The sequence below is a fragment of the Accipiter gentilis genome, chromosome 9, assembly GCF_929443795.1.
Source record: "Accipiter gentilis chromosome 9, bAccGen1.1, whole genome shotgun sequence".
In the NCBI taxonomy this organism is placed as follows: Eukaryota; Metazoa; Chordata; class Aves; order Accipitriformes; family Accipitridae; genus Astur; species Astur gentilis.
This window is the reverse complement of record NC_064888.1, coordinates 10,201,549-10,215,918: the sequence shown is the minus strand read 5'-3', so window position 1 is coordinate 10,215,918 and position 14,370 is coordinate 10,201,549. Positions and strand designations below refer to the sequence as shown.

The following is a 14,370-nucleotide window of genomic DNA, read 5'->3' as shown; positions in this document are numbered from 1 at the left end:
CCCCCCCCTCGGTTTCCCGCAGAATCAAGAGAAAGCATTTCCTGTGGGGCAACTCAGAGCACCTACAATGAGCTCCCATTGAGACACTATGCTCTTTTTTTTACCAGTCCCCACTGGCTGTGGAGAGATCCTAAGGCAAGTAAGCTCCTTAGGCTAAAGGGGGCCTTTGCAACTGTCCTCCTGTGCAGCCTGGTTTAAGAACCAGGAGCAGTGAATCAGTCACTAACAGGTTTTGGAGTCAGTTCCATGACTTTCAGGGCTCACAGAATGCCACAATTCCTCCACTGACTTTAAGCACTCTGGGGCCCTGATGATGTACAGCAGCTGGAAGTCTGTAAGGATTGCTATAATATCAATAAATAACATACTGCAGGGCTGCCATATATTCAGAACACAAGTAACGGTGATAGGACATCATTCAGAGCAGAACATGGTTTAATTAAAATGCTTGTGGATGTTATTAACAAAAGAGCGCTATAAACCAACGATCACTTTATTGTCTGTTCCTGTACTCTATCTAATCTGCCTGTATATGGGTGCTAAGTGGGCATACATTCCTACCAGAGCAAAACCATGTAAAACACAGCTCTTAATTGCTGTTTCTAATGTATTTCCTTGTGCAATTCTAATTGTGGATCACATACTTAAATAATCATAGATCTGAAAGGCAGTATAAGAGCTTGTAGTAAGTGACTATGAGTCAAGTGAGTGAAATTTAAGACTAGTCTCGCTACACATCCAGGCTGTGAGCCAAGGAGAGGGAATGTCTGGGTCTTCCTCCTCTCATTCATTTAACACAATTTTCCTTCTGTTTCATTAGCAGTTAATTAGCTGTGTTCATGGTAGCAGTGGGGGATAAGACAACGGTGTCTTTCCTGTCTTGCCACATCACCTCAGTCGTAGCAGATCTTGATGGTACAAAATCTGTCAGGGAGCAACATTAATCTAGAACAACCATCTTCTGTGCTAATACAAAAATCTTAAAGCTCTGTAGTTATCAGAAAACTAGATCAGTAGATGACATTGAGGAACTAGTCACTTATATTAACTTTATATATTAGTGAGCAGTACCTCCTTCTTGGTTGTCTTTGAAGAGTTTTGATGTCATCCAATGAAAGGATGCAGTATTATGAGGAAAATCTAATGCACAGGATCAGTTGAGAGAGTTTAAGAAAAGCCATTGTGGAACAGGGAAGGGCAGTAGGAAAGACTTGAGAAGGTACTGTAATGGAAAGCCAGCAGAAATGTGTCTTGTTCCAATGAAAATGGGAAACACTGAAGAGACAATGGGTCACTGTGGGCTACTTAAGCAAGTAAAAGTAAAATATGAACTGCACTGGAAACAGAAAACTGGAGGGCCACCAAAACAGGCTTTTATATTCCAAGTTTAGTGCACATGAGAAAAACAGGGACAGCATGAGGATACACTGTGAAACAGTTGCCAAGAGGTTAAAGATAATATGAAGAGACTGTGTTATAAGTCCTGAAGGCACAATAATGCGAAATGACTTGACCAAGAAAATATTAATTGTAATTAATTTGTAATAAGGAGATAAATTTTGAGACCTGTTCTTATTCCCACTAAACTAATTGGACTTTTGCCATGAAGTTTATTGGGAAGGGGATTAAACTTTGAATAATGGCTTGGTTAAGAAATCATTGATGTAATTGTGAACTGCTGGGAAAAAGGAACTAAGAAATACATAACAAAATATCATCACTTTAACCAGTGCATCTGAGATGTCCCTTTGGGTATTTATAGAACTGATGCAACAACTAGTTGCTAAAAAAAAACTCACAGAGAATTGAGGCAATATCAGGAGACTAATAAAGTGTTAGCATGTCACAAGTCTTTGAAAATTGAATTAAGAGTATGGAAACTATTGTCTTATGGGCATGGCTCCAATTGAAATAAATACTATAAATATTAAAGCAGAAGGGGAAAATGTATTCATATGGAGGTGAATAGCATAATGAGACCCAGATATGACACAGGTGTACTACAGTAAACTAAGCGAGACAAATTAGAACATTTATCCCTCCACTTCTTTTTTAAGATGAAGCCAGAAGATTAGTAGAGCACAGAATAGCACCCAGACTTTACAAAGGCATTTGATGCTCTGCCACATAACATCTTAAGGAAATTACAGAAACAAGTCAGCTTGGGCTAAAATTCACTTAAAGGCATCACAGGCTGGCCACTGAACTGTAGACAGAAAGTAAATCTGGATAGCAGTCAGCGTTGTCAAGGATAAGTGGCCAGTAGTATCCTTTAAAGGTCAAGATATGATCCAATATCTGGAGGATAAGGCACTAATTAAATGTGAAAATGATTACTAAAGTAGGAAGAATGATTAACAGCACAGAGGAGAGAGGAAATAAAGAAGGTTCTAGTGGTTCCCTAGGAATGCTATGGATCTAATAAAGTGATGCTAAACTTAAAAGAAAAGCAAATTAATAAATGATAATGCTAAGCATTAACAGTACTTTGTGCCCACTAGGCAACAAATAAACTTTATGAAGCTACAAATACATTATTTTTTTCTATGAAAGAATTTGTCTTTCTTAAATGCTTATTCAGGCTTTATAAAGCTGATCAGAAAACCGAAATTCAGAAAGCAGCAGCATAAATAGCATTAATACAATGACAATTTGCTTGAGATCTTTCTGTTTATCTGAGAGGAACATTTCCTTTTAATTGTTTGCATTGCTCAGAGTAGGTTGGGAGTTGCACACCCAGATGTGATACAGTTGGAGGGCTCCATACTCTCAAGTGCTCATTACGAATGAGAACAGCGTGGTGGTGGTGGTGAGTGGTGGTAAGGAATGAAGGCTTAGATACCATGGCATTTCCTTTATTGTGCTGGATCAGACCAAAGACCTACCTAGGCCACTATAGTCCTTTAGCAGTGGCTGAGAATGGATGTTTACAGAAGGTGAAGAGCAGGACAAGCACACACAACAGTCTTCAGTAACTCTTCCCCAGGCTCTGATAATTTTCAGCTTATGGACTCTGAATCACTTGTGGGTTTAGTAACTCTAAATGATTTCTTTTCCATTAACTTTTCCAGCCTCTCCTTGAACCAATGAAAACTTTTAGCACTGCCACTGTCCTTTGGCCTTACAACTCGTAACACAAATTGCACGAAGTACCACCTCCTTCTGTTCATTTTGAAGCTGGTTGCTATTAACTGCAATTGACACCCTCTAATTCTTGTGCTGGGAGACTTGGCAAACAGACCGTCTTTGGCTACCTTGTTTGTGCTACTCGTGCTTTAGTGAATGTCTATTTCGTATTCCCTTGGTTGCCTTTTTCACAGACTGTCTTTTTATCTGAGTAGGAGACTAACTTTTCCCTATACAGAAGCCATTTTCACATCATACTATACAAAAACCTACAGATTCATGAGCAGGTCCCCTGGCACCAGAAGTCACAAGATTACCTCAGAATTGTATCTTTGACATTTTAAAGTATGCTTTATGGCCTTGCAAGAAAAGCCTGAATGCATGAACTAAATGCAACTGCTGAAATGAAGTCTTCCTAACAGGAAAGGAGAGACATTTTGAGATGTATGAACTACTGCATACATCTCACGGGAGAGTTGCCAGAAATAGCAAGGGCTTCCCAGCATTGTGAGCAACATCAAAGCAGAAAACAGCAGACAGACCCCTTTCCAAGAGAGCTGCAGCCTCACTGCTGGACTTAGTGTCAGGGTGCCTGGCTGTGGTTCTTACCTTTGCAGAGAGTGGGAGAAAGAGGGACAGAGACTCACCCCAGAGCTAAGACTAAGCACTGCTGCTCTGCCTTGGATTTTCCTAGAGAAAAAAGGGGGACCTGTGCCATCCTCCACCTTATTTGAGCATTTGAGGAGGCTCTTGCTTTGCTATCTGAGAAAAAAACAAAGAGGTTCCCAGTGAGATACCGTGGCTAGTGCTCTAAATCGTCATACATCAATGTCTGTCTCTGTGTAGAAAAGGAAGCTGTGTCACACTGCACATTAACTGTACATAGTCACAGCTTTCACTCAGGGTCTTAAATCTTTTTTTGTATTTCTGTCACCAGTGTGTGGATTTTACTTCAGTCCTGTGGTATTTCAAGAATATCTTGCATGCAGTCCTTTGCAAGTATGTGCTGTTGTACGCTCGAAACACTTGACATGTCCACTAAAGACAAAGAATGACTGTGGAATTGCAAAGCATTTTTTTCCATAAAATTTCAGGAGTTAGTTACTAAGCTTAGTCAATGCTCCTTTTAGGACTGACCCAAAATGCTGGATACTGGTTTTGACCCTTCTGTTTATCTGTCCTTTAATATTTTGCTTTTCTCCTCAAAAGTGACATATTGATAGGAAAAAAAAAAAAAAAAAAAAGGCTGTCTATTTCCTCCCCTGTTTCTTTCCTGAAAACTATGTCTGTAGCCTTTCTGCCTTCTGCTTGCACAGTCCACTGAGCAATAACACAAGTCTTTTTTTTATTCCCAAGTGGGAAGGAAGAGCTGGAACTCTGAGTCTTGCTGAAGTCTGAGAAAGGAGGTTTCTTTTATAACCTGCAAATAAAAACCTGCTACTGTGAAATACAAAAGTGTTTTCAAATAGTAAGAACGGGGTTGCCTTACAGCTCTCTGCTGTACTCTGCTACTGCTGCAGAGCAGTTTTCCCAAAATGGAGTGCAATACAGGCGGGACAGAACTTTGTAATGGTGTGTGGGTTTGCTCGTGGGGAGGAGAGGGGCACACAGCACCTTTTCCTCTCACTTTTATGGCTTGAATGAGGTTGTGGCTTTTAGGAAAGGAGCCACACACCTCTCTAGCTGGCTGGCAGCCTCTCTGCCTGTCTGCTGTAGAGCGGTAGCTCTGCAGCAAGATCTTGTGACCTACCTGGAGGCCTGTGAATGCCAGGCTATGGCACAAGAGCCAAGATTGTTGAACCTAGCCAGGCAAGAGGTGTGTGTCGCAGCTTATGTTTCCTGGTACGTGTATCGTGCTAGAAAATGCTGCTTCTCTCTCCTCATGTGAGGTTGAAGTAATAACAGGCCCACTCCTGTTGAACTACAGAAATTGGTAATAACCTATTTCTCTAAATGTTGCAAGTGTGAAAGGTTGCTGTTGTGGCAAATTCTCTGCAAGCTCTTGCAGTTCTAAACACGTGACACTGTTGTCTCTAATGTTGTGCTGCCATTGGCAGACTTCCCATTACATAATGTTGACCCATATTTGTGATATGTGACATTTTTTGCTAAGCACTGTCAAGGATAATCCGTCACAGAATAAACTTTCTGATTATACGCTGAGACTCTGTCATCCTTTAGCACAAATGTAACTTGTGCCTCAGACAATGCTATTCCTTGTTAAGACAAGCAGAATACAGTTCTTTCAGGTAAGAAAAACACCAAGAGAGTATTGTGTGCTTTGAGACTGAAATTCTTAGGACTAAATCCACTGCCGAGTGATTGCACTGAATCACATCTGGGAGTAATCTGAGGTTTAAAAAATGTTGAGCCCTAGCCCAGGTGATGGGAGTAGCAATTGGCTCAAGGAAGCATGAAGTCTGAAGTGTGACTCTGCAAAATGCTGTCTCAGGCAGGTCCAGCTTGTTTCATGCTTTAGAAAAGCAGAGCTGTGGAAAAGGCTTCTCTGCTCTACTCTTCCACTGAAGTCTGCCAGTATTTGTACACTTAACCAGTCCTTTCTTCCAAAAAAAAAAAAGAGTAATGGTGTGGGGAGATAAATAGATGTAGCTCAGGCAGGGGTTATTGCTGTAAGGCAGCTGAGAAATGAGAGGCCTTGGAGGAATGGGAACACCCCCAAAGCTGTCTGCTTTCAAAGAGCTATGCAAAACACATCAATTCTTAAAAACCTGATTTCATTTGCACAGAATAAAAAGTAGAGGAGAAAAAAGGTGTGTAAAATAGAGGCAGAGAGAATAAAATGGGAATTCTCTCACTGTTGAAGAGGGTCTGCTTCAAATGGACTTTTTATAATGTTGTAGCAAAGAAGTAACAAGATTGTGTGAGCTGCTGAAGCGTCTGCCACATTGTGGAAAGGAATGAATGTAGAACATAAGGCCGAGAGACTAAATACACCGTCTTCAGAGAAAGAAATTTTCCAGCCTTACGTAGGAGATGACTGTGTGCTAAGAACAGTTGCAATATCAAGGAGAAAGGTTTTGCTTCTGTGCAAGGAATGAATGCTTGTCAGAGCCAAAATTAAAACCTGATGAATGCAGTCTCACCCACTTTTCATTTCTTCCCTCTCAGATTCTACATTTGTCCTCGTTCTGTCTGTGCATTCATTCATATATTCCTTTCCCTTCCCACCTCGCCATTGACTCGCACTCTCCCTCCCTGTGTGTTATCGCTTCCTTTTCATTTTCTCCTCCTTTAGGTTTCCTTCCCACTCATTCCATTTCTCCTCTGCCTGACCCCTCTGCACGCATTTTCCTTCGCGGTGGAAAAAAACAGCAGAGAGACAAAGAGGAGGAAAAAATAGAAGGCGAGCGAGGAAGGGAGGCGGCAATGAGTAGATGGCGCAGGAAGGGTGCTCAGCGTTGCACTTTCTCCCCATGCCGCACTACAGATTTTTGAAGGTGTCATAGGAGTCAAGGCTCCTAAAACCGGTTCCTTTCTCCCAGGCAGCAGCATGTGGCAGTGGCTTTGTGAAAGGTAATGCCAGAGCTCATTTCCTCAGATTACTGTACCTAGAAACCATCATAAAGAATAGAATAATCCCAAAGTCCAGTGGAAAGCCAGTTCTGAGTGACAAGCCTCTGTCTGTGCGTGGAGCTTGCTACCGTGTCGGATCCAGGAGGAGACTGGATGGTCTTGGGACTCCAAAATGGGAAATGGGAGCTTAAGGGACTCTTTGGACATGCTGGCATGCAATACTGACCAAGAAACATCACGGCCTCAAGCTTGTCGGGGGCCTGTGGCCAATGAACTGGTGTTTCTCAAAGCAGCCAGTGCTGGTGTCTCAAAATTGACAGCCAAATTGTGCCAATTTTGGTTTAGTGAAACAACAAAGAGGTGCCAGGAATGCTTATTGTAATGTGTGGTAGGAAATGGGCTGAAACCACTTTCCCTGGAGACTGGTGATCCCATCCCGTCAGGATGAGCTTGATCCCAAAGTCAATCTGCAACCTGCAGAAAGCGCTGGGCTCCCGAGGCCCAGAGGCTGTTCCTTCGTCCAGCCTGCGGACCTGCAGCGAGAAGGTGGCTAGCTGAGCTTTCTCCTGTTCTGGACCTGCTCTTGTTCCTGAAACTGCTAACTGAGATGGAATTCTTTCTCCCTGATTACAGAAAATAAATAAATAAATTAAAAAACCCCTTACTTTTCACAAAAGCTTGGTAGAAGTAGCTCCGGTATGCTGCGGGTTATTTCTCCTTCCCACAAAAAAAGAGCAGGAGGGAAGCGTGCAGGGCAGCCAGCCCGAAAGGACTCATTCCTGCACCCTGTCCTGCCATCTATAACCTTCTGCCAGCTTTTCTCGTTTTATCAATTTAACAACAGCTAATACTCCTTTCTTCAGATTCCTGCCTAATTGAAGGATCAAAGCGAACGCGTGCGGCCCTTGCGGTTTAGCGTGATTTATGGGCAGCGGTTGTGGTGTACTGCGTGCATAGGGAAGGGGAAAAAAATCAATCGCCGTGGGTTGCTGGGGGGGGGGGGTGTGTGTGTGGGGGGGGGGGTGCGTCGACGCGGCTCTCCTCGGCTTAGGGAGTAACCCGCAAATAAAGCGCGGCACAGGTGCAGGCGGCCGTGCCCGAGGTCGCCCGGGGGAAGGCCGGCTCGGCCCCCGGCGGGGACGGCGCCCGGCGGTCCCTACGCCGGAGGGTTTTCGTTCCGCTCCGCGGGGTCTGAGGCGCGTCCCGCGGGGGGCGAGGCTGTGCCTCGGGGGAGACGCCCGGGCCCGCTCGAGGCGCCCCCGCGCGCCCTCTGAGGCGCCCCCCGCCGGCCGTTGACTAACGGTCGCCGCGTGAAGGCGCCGGCGCGTGCCCGGGGGGCTGCGAAGGGCAGAAGGGACGGCCCGGCGGTGGGGAAGGGACGGGGGAGGGCGAGGCCCGGCGGCTGGTGACGGGCGGGGGGGGGGGGGGGGAAGCTCGGCGGGCCGCGGCGCCCCTCCTCGCCGCCGCCGTTACATAAGGAGGGGTGGGGGAGGGGAGCTCTTTGACGCGGCGGCGGCGGCGGCGCCTTTAAACGCGGAGCCCTGAGGTGCGACGAGCGCGCGCCTCTCTGCTGCCCCCTCCCCGCCTCACTGCAGTGACAAATCCGCTCCCCGCCCGCCTCCGCCGAGCCCAGCCGAGCCGGGCGGCGCCGGGAAGCGCTGCCGCGCGCCTCTGCACCGCCCGCCCGCCCGCCGAGCCGGCCAGCGCCACCGCCAGCCCCAGCCCCAGCTCCAGCTCCAGCCCCAGCCCCTGGCGGCGCGACTGCAGGGAGCGGCGAGGGGCGCGATGGAGGCTCCGCGCCTGGCGCACACCATGAGCAGCCCCACTAGCCCCTGCGAGGAGGTGATCAAGAATCTGAGCCTGGAGGCGATTCAGCTCTGCGATAGGGACGGTAAGTCCGGGCTCGAGGCGGCTAATCCCTGCAGACGCAAGATGCTGCTGCTGCTGCCCTCATGGATGCTAATGCAAATTAATCCCCGCGGCGTATGGTCCTTTGTTGTCCCCCACGTATTCGTAGGTGCGAGTGTTCCCCACCGCACCCGCCGCCGCCGCCGCCGCCGCTCTCCTGCCGTTGAGAACAAAAGAAAGAAGGGAAGGTTGCACCTTGCTGGAGGGAAGGGAGGGAGGGAGGGAGGGAGGGGAACCCGCCGCTCCCTAAGCCGTCCCTTGCGTTGCAGTGCGTTCCCCCCCGGGCGAGCCTGCTGCACAGCCCTGCCCCTGGCAGGAAGGGGCGCTGGGGTTTATTCTGGGAGAGGCAACAAGGAGAAAGAAACTAGGGCAGGCGCTGCAGAGGGTCCGGATCGAGAGGCGGGGTAGCGGCCCCGGCGGGTTTTCTTCTTACCCGGGATCCCCAAACTCCTTTGTGTTGCAGGGCAGTTCCTGCAATATACAGGCAGTTCCTTAAAATACACAGGCGAGCCGGCCGGCCGGCGCGGGCTGACGGCGAAACTTGTTGCCGGTCGCTTGTGCGAGCGATAAGACGGGGAGCGGGCCGGCGCTGGGGGGCTCGGGGGGGAGACGGAGCGGCAGGCGGCGGGGCCGGCGGCCCCCGCGGTTCAGCACCGCGGACAGCACCGCGCCGCCGGCGGGGTCGGCCGGGCCCGGCCGGGCCTGGGGGTCGAGGGAGACCGCAGCGCCCTGGAGGCCGCGGCGGTCCTCCCCCGGAAGGCACAGCTGGGCCGTCGAACGGACGAAGTTTGGTTTGGTGCGGTGCGGACATTAAAGATCACCTGCGTCAGAGCAAGCAGGCGAACGTACGGCGGTGGTGAGGGACGGCCGAAACAGATTTACGGGCTCGAAAGAACGCTGGGAGCCGGCTATGGTAGAAGAGCGTAATGTCGCCTATGCACAACTCCGAGTGACAAAACTGAGCGGAGAAGCTGAGAGTCAAACAATGAAAAAAATATTTCCTTGCAGAGTGGCATATAATTTGTGTTCGTATACCAGGTTATTCTCATTTGACATTGAATCGTCAAAAATAACTTCTCAGTTTTTGATGCAAAATGTGCTTTGGGTGTGGAATGTATGTTACCTGGCCAACATACGGAGGGATGGAGATGCTGTATCAGTGAATGGTACGGTTGAATTAATGAAGCTGTTTCCTTGTTGTGAGTGTATCTTTGGAGCATAACTGTTACAGGCGGTGGTCATAGAAAGAGCCAGTCCAGCTTTCTCAGTGGTTTTTTTTTTTTACAAATAAGTTGTGATGGAATTCTTCACTTTTTTGACCTAGGCAGGCTTAATAGTTTAAATGCTGGATTTTTGTAAGCTCTGTATTTTTCTTGAAATAGTCAAGAATTTGACAAGGCATTGAAAAGTCTTTTCAGTAATTATTTTTATAGCTGCATTGGAAATTCTTTCATTTCTTTGATGTTTGAATTAAGATACAATTTGCACTTCCGTCCACTCATGCCTGCCTAACTCACTGCCTAGAGAAACTGACCTATGTTTATAGTAGTGGAGGCTAGACCGTTCTTTTCTTAAAACACTTTTCTACATGTATTTCTTTTTATTAATACTAGAGGGAAATGAAAACAGATAAATTATGCAATCCTTCTGATTTGTCTACCCCAAGTAACTGTAGTGAAGTACTCCATGTTAATCATTGCAGACTCTGTTTGGTTCAACATACTATAGTTAAGGACTGCTCCATTTCTACGGAATAGTGTCATACAGACGCGCAAATGAAAAACTGTAGTATATTTAATTTTAATTCCCTTTTGAATAGGCTTCACTGGAAAACAACAACTTTCCTGTAGATCTGGCTTTACAAACTAATCTTCATCAAGTAAGCCAACATCATACAGGGTCATTGCCTCCTACAATACATGGCTGAATTTCTGAAGGAGGCACCTATATTGGGCATGTAAGAGATGCAACTCAGTGCCTAATGTGGCACAAGACTGCACCTGAGCATGCTTCAGTATTTCCTACAGGTGGCACTTATGTATCAAAAAGCTTGTTTTAATAGGAACATAAAAGCAAGCAAGCAAAGGTTAAGGCATTAATCTTTCTAAGTAAGCATGCAAATGTATACGCAACGCATTTAGACCCCTAATTGTGTACGCGGGTTTAGTTAGTGCATTTATATTATGAATACTTACGATTTGTTTTAGGGTACCTTTGTTGTAAAAGGTCTAATTCTTAAGGTGATATGTTAGCATCACTGAGGTTAATCAAAGTTATGTGAAAGATATCAATATATTACCTGTAGTGGATTAAAAATATGCTGGATTTTCATATTCTGAAAATGTCCTTGATCTCCAAGATGTAGTAACTGTAAAGGCAACCAAGGAAATGATAACATTACATATCCAACTATGATAAATTCTGCAGCACGCTTAGTTTGGGATTGCAGTCAATGCTGCAGTATAAACATAAGCAATAATGGAATTTTTATGCAGATAACAAAATATTTTTCTTGCTTTCTAAGATGAGGGAATTAATAAGGAGGGAATGAAACATTTTGTATTCAGAAAACTGGCTTATACCTCCTATGGAGGTATATGCAGGAACCAGAAATCAAGGAACTGGAGTGAGCAATTAATAATATCACAACAATTCATATCTTTTTAGATTTTTTTTTCTGGGTTTTTTTCAGTGGTTTTTTGCAAGCATTATTGTCTCTCTTAATGATTCGAGACCATTTAGAAAATTTAAAAATGTGAAATAAAAGAAAACAAATGTATGCATTTTGGAGATTTTTTAATTTTATTTTTTTTAAATAAAAACACCTGGTAAGATTTGGTTTAAAGTGAATGCAACATTATAAATCCAATCATCAGCTCTTATTTTCAGCATTATCTCTTATTTACAAATGCTTCTTGCATTATTTCATTATTTTTTTCTTATTATTTTAGGTGGTTCTACTAGCACAGCTTAGTATTGGCCTATTGCACAGTCTAACATGTAGTTCCTTAGAACTCTACTGAACTCACTTTGTGTATGGGAAAAAGTGTATCATGTTATTTTCCTTTGCTGTATTTGAACATTGCAGCCATATTCTGTGAACTTAGGCGAGGAAAGAATGTTTAATCTGTGCTAAAAATTCTGGTGACCTTTTATAAAATTTGTATTAGCCCTAGCTAGGGATTAAACCTTTAGTAGATGGATGCCCTTTGTGTTGTGAGCAGGCCAATTCTATGAAAATTCATCTAACTTCAGAAAATCATAAGCCTTTGAAAAAACTGCTTTTCACAGACTTGGTAGAACAGTCTCAGATTTTTAGCAGCTGAATTTTTTGAAGCTCCACATTGTGGTTGCGCAGTGTTCCCCCTACAGATACTATACTTTGGCTGCTGGGGTCCTGCCGGAGTGACAGCAGTGACACTGGCATCTGCTTTCTGTGCTCTTACAGTTGGCATAGACAGCTGGAAAGTGGAAGACACCTATCAAAATGCAGGAAGGAGAAAAGCAGAGCAACAAACCTTGGAACTTGGAAGACATGGACTGGGGAGAGGGGCAAGAAAACTGGCCCAGAAGCTGCTAATAGAGACTGAGGTAGTGGCTGGCCAGGAGTGGAAGAACAGGAAAGACTTAGAAGCTGAGGATGTTTTTGAGGATTAAACGGGAAGGCAGAAGTGGGCAAAATGACTCTGAATGAGAACTGGAAAAGAAGATGAAGGAGCAAGGGAGGTAATCCAAGTTCAGGCAGGGTGCCCAGAGAAGTAAAACTGGGAAAAAAGATAAGGGGCCGTTCACCCAGATTAGATGAATTGGGTGAATGAGGGTGGAATGAGAATTGGACACCTGTGAAGAGTAAACCTGGAGACCTGTCTGCAAAGAAGAGACAGAAAGTACACGAATTTTGAGGGGGAACTGGGCAATTTGAACCACAGAGGTTATGAGTAAAGGAATGGAACCAGGACTTGCTGAGCAGAGACTGCGACTGAACGGAAAGCCTTAGGAATGAAGAACAGGACTTTTGAAGTGTGACTGGGGAGTACAAGAAGGGGTGGGACAGGAACAAGTTCATAAGCAGGGCAGAAGTGGCCATGTTTTGGTGTGACAGCCAGAGAAAGGTCAGTGTGTATCAGCAGATGACATTTTCCAAAGCCACACAAACCCCAGGATACCAAATTCTCCTTGTTCATTTGCCAGCAAAGAATGGTGCCATGGTATCAGGGCTTCAGGGGTACTGAGAGTCAACAGCTGCAGCTGACTTCAGTGAGAGTAGGACTTTGAAAATACAAAGCACAGTGCTAAATGCTTTGAGTAAAGAGATGTTAACCACCTTTAATAGGCACCGAAAGTCAGTAACTGTCTTTTAACTTCTCTGTGCCTCAGTTTTCCATGTGTAAAATGGAAGCAGTATTATTGCCTCCCCTCACAGAGATGTTTTCAAAATAAACTAATGAATGCATGTTAAGCAGCCAGGCACTGTAGTAGCCTGGAAAACCCATGAGGTGCATGGAAAAACCTATGATGAAATTCATAATTTTGTCTTCAGAGCAGCATATGAATAATGTGTAGCAAATAAGTCCTGGGACTACACACAGAACAATAGCAAATAGCTGTTACAAGAAAAATAGTTCATTATGTACGCACTATTCATTATGTATGCTGAATGAGTCAGAATTTATGTGGAAAAAATAGTATGTAATCATGCAGTTAAAGACTACATCATAATCTGAACAAACGAAGGGGCCAATTTGAGGTTATTCAAGTATGCTTCATTCTGATATTTAATAACTATCGATGGCTTGAACTACACAACCTCACTAAAGTGCTTTTAACTTTTTTTTGTGTGTTCGCTTCATATATTTGAAGATAGTATTTGAGTATCAGGATCAGAACTGGAATTGGTGTCTTGGCCAGTTTCGGTTGCATAAATCAATTTCATCACCTTCCAAACACTTGATGCCATCAAAATTGTTTAGTCTAACAAGCTTGTGTGAAAGCAGTACATCATACAAGCTAAGATGTCATTTCTGTCTTATGTACGCAACTTGCATCTTCAGCTTTCCATGTTATTTGAGCATGTCTCATGTTTTCTTTTTTTTTATTTCAGAAGTTTATTATTATGCTGGATTTATTGGAGCATTCTAAAAGATATTTCTAGAGTTTGTAAATGGGAGTTTTCATGGACATATCATGTACACATTTGCCTTTCAAACAGAAGGGATAAAGTGGCATCATCCAGTCACAGGATGCATTCTTCAAATCCCTTTTTTTGGCATTATGGAGCACTATCACTACTGTTTCTGAAATGTTATCCTGTAAGTCCCAGAGATGGGGAGAAACTGAATTTCTAGGTAGACTCCTACTTGAAGGACAACTGAGAGATCCAAATTTTGCTCATTTCTTAGTGTCCTGAATGGTTGGACTTGCATAGTTGTTTGGGTTTTTTTAAAGTATGAGAGTTCTGAGTACAGGAATAAACAATTCATATTTTTGTATCCAGCATAATAGAGAGGTGCTTGTAACTGTGGTATTTTGATAGGACACAAAATTCAGAGGCATGTTTGTTGTTGTTTTTATTCCTCTCCCCGAATGCAAGTTTGGAGCTTTCAATTTGCTCTCTTCAAAATGCAAACTCTGTCACTTTTCTAGGTTTTTAATGATGGAATGGCCAACTAAGAAATGTATACCTTCCATAAAATTTCATCTAGCCTGGCTGATGCCAGATTAGCAGCGATAATGCTGCTTCAGTTAGGAGCTAAAATCTAGTACATAGCTTCAAAAGCTCTCTTGTTGCAAAGAAAAATACTT

The 14,370-nt window shown here is 44.4% G+C and overlaps 1 protein-coding gene across 2 annotated transcripts in view; it reads left to right on the top strand.

Moving 5' to 3' along the window:
- Positions 1-14,370, top strand: part of PHYHIPL (phytanoyl-CoA 2-hydroxylase interacting protein like) — a 58,256-nt gene that overhangs the window by 14,301 nt on the left and 29,585 nt on the right. The window contains exon 1 of one of the 2 annotated variants that reach the window (XM_049810803.1): positions 8,395-8,551. The exons of the other annotated variant lie outside the window; for it this stretch is intronic. Coding sequence (XP_049666760.1) covers positions 8,446-8,551 — 106 coding nt within the window. The 5' untranslated portion in view covers positions 8,395-8,445. Of the gene's footprint in view, positions 1-8,394; positions 8,552-14,370 lie in introns of those variants that run through there. 2 annotated transcript variants of the gene reach the window in all.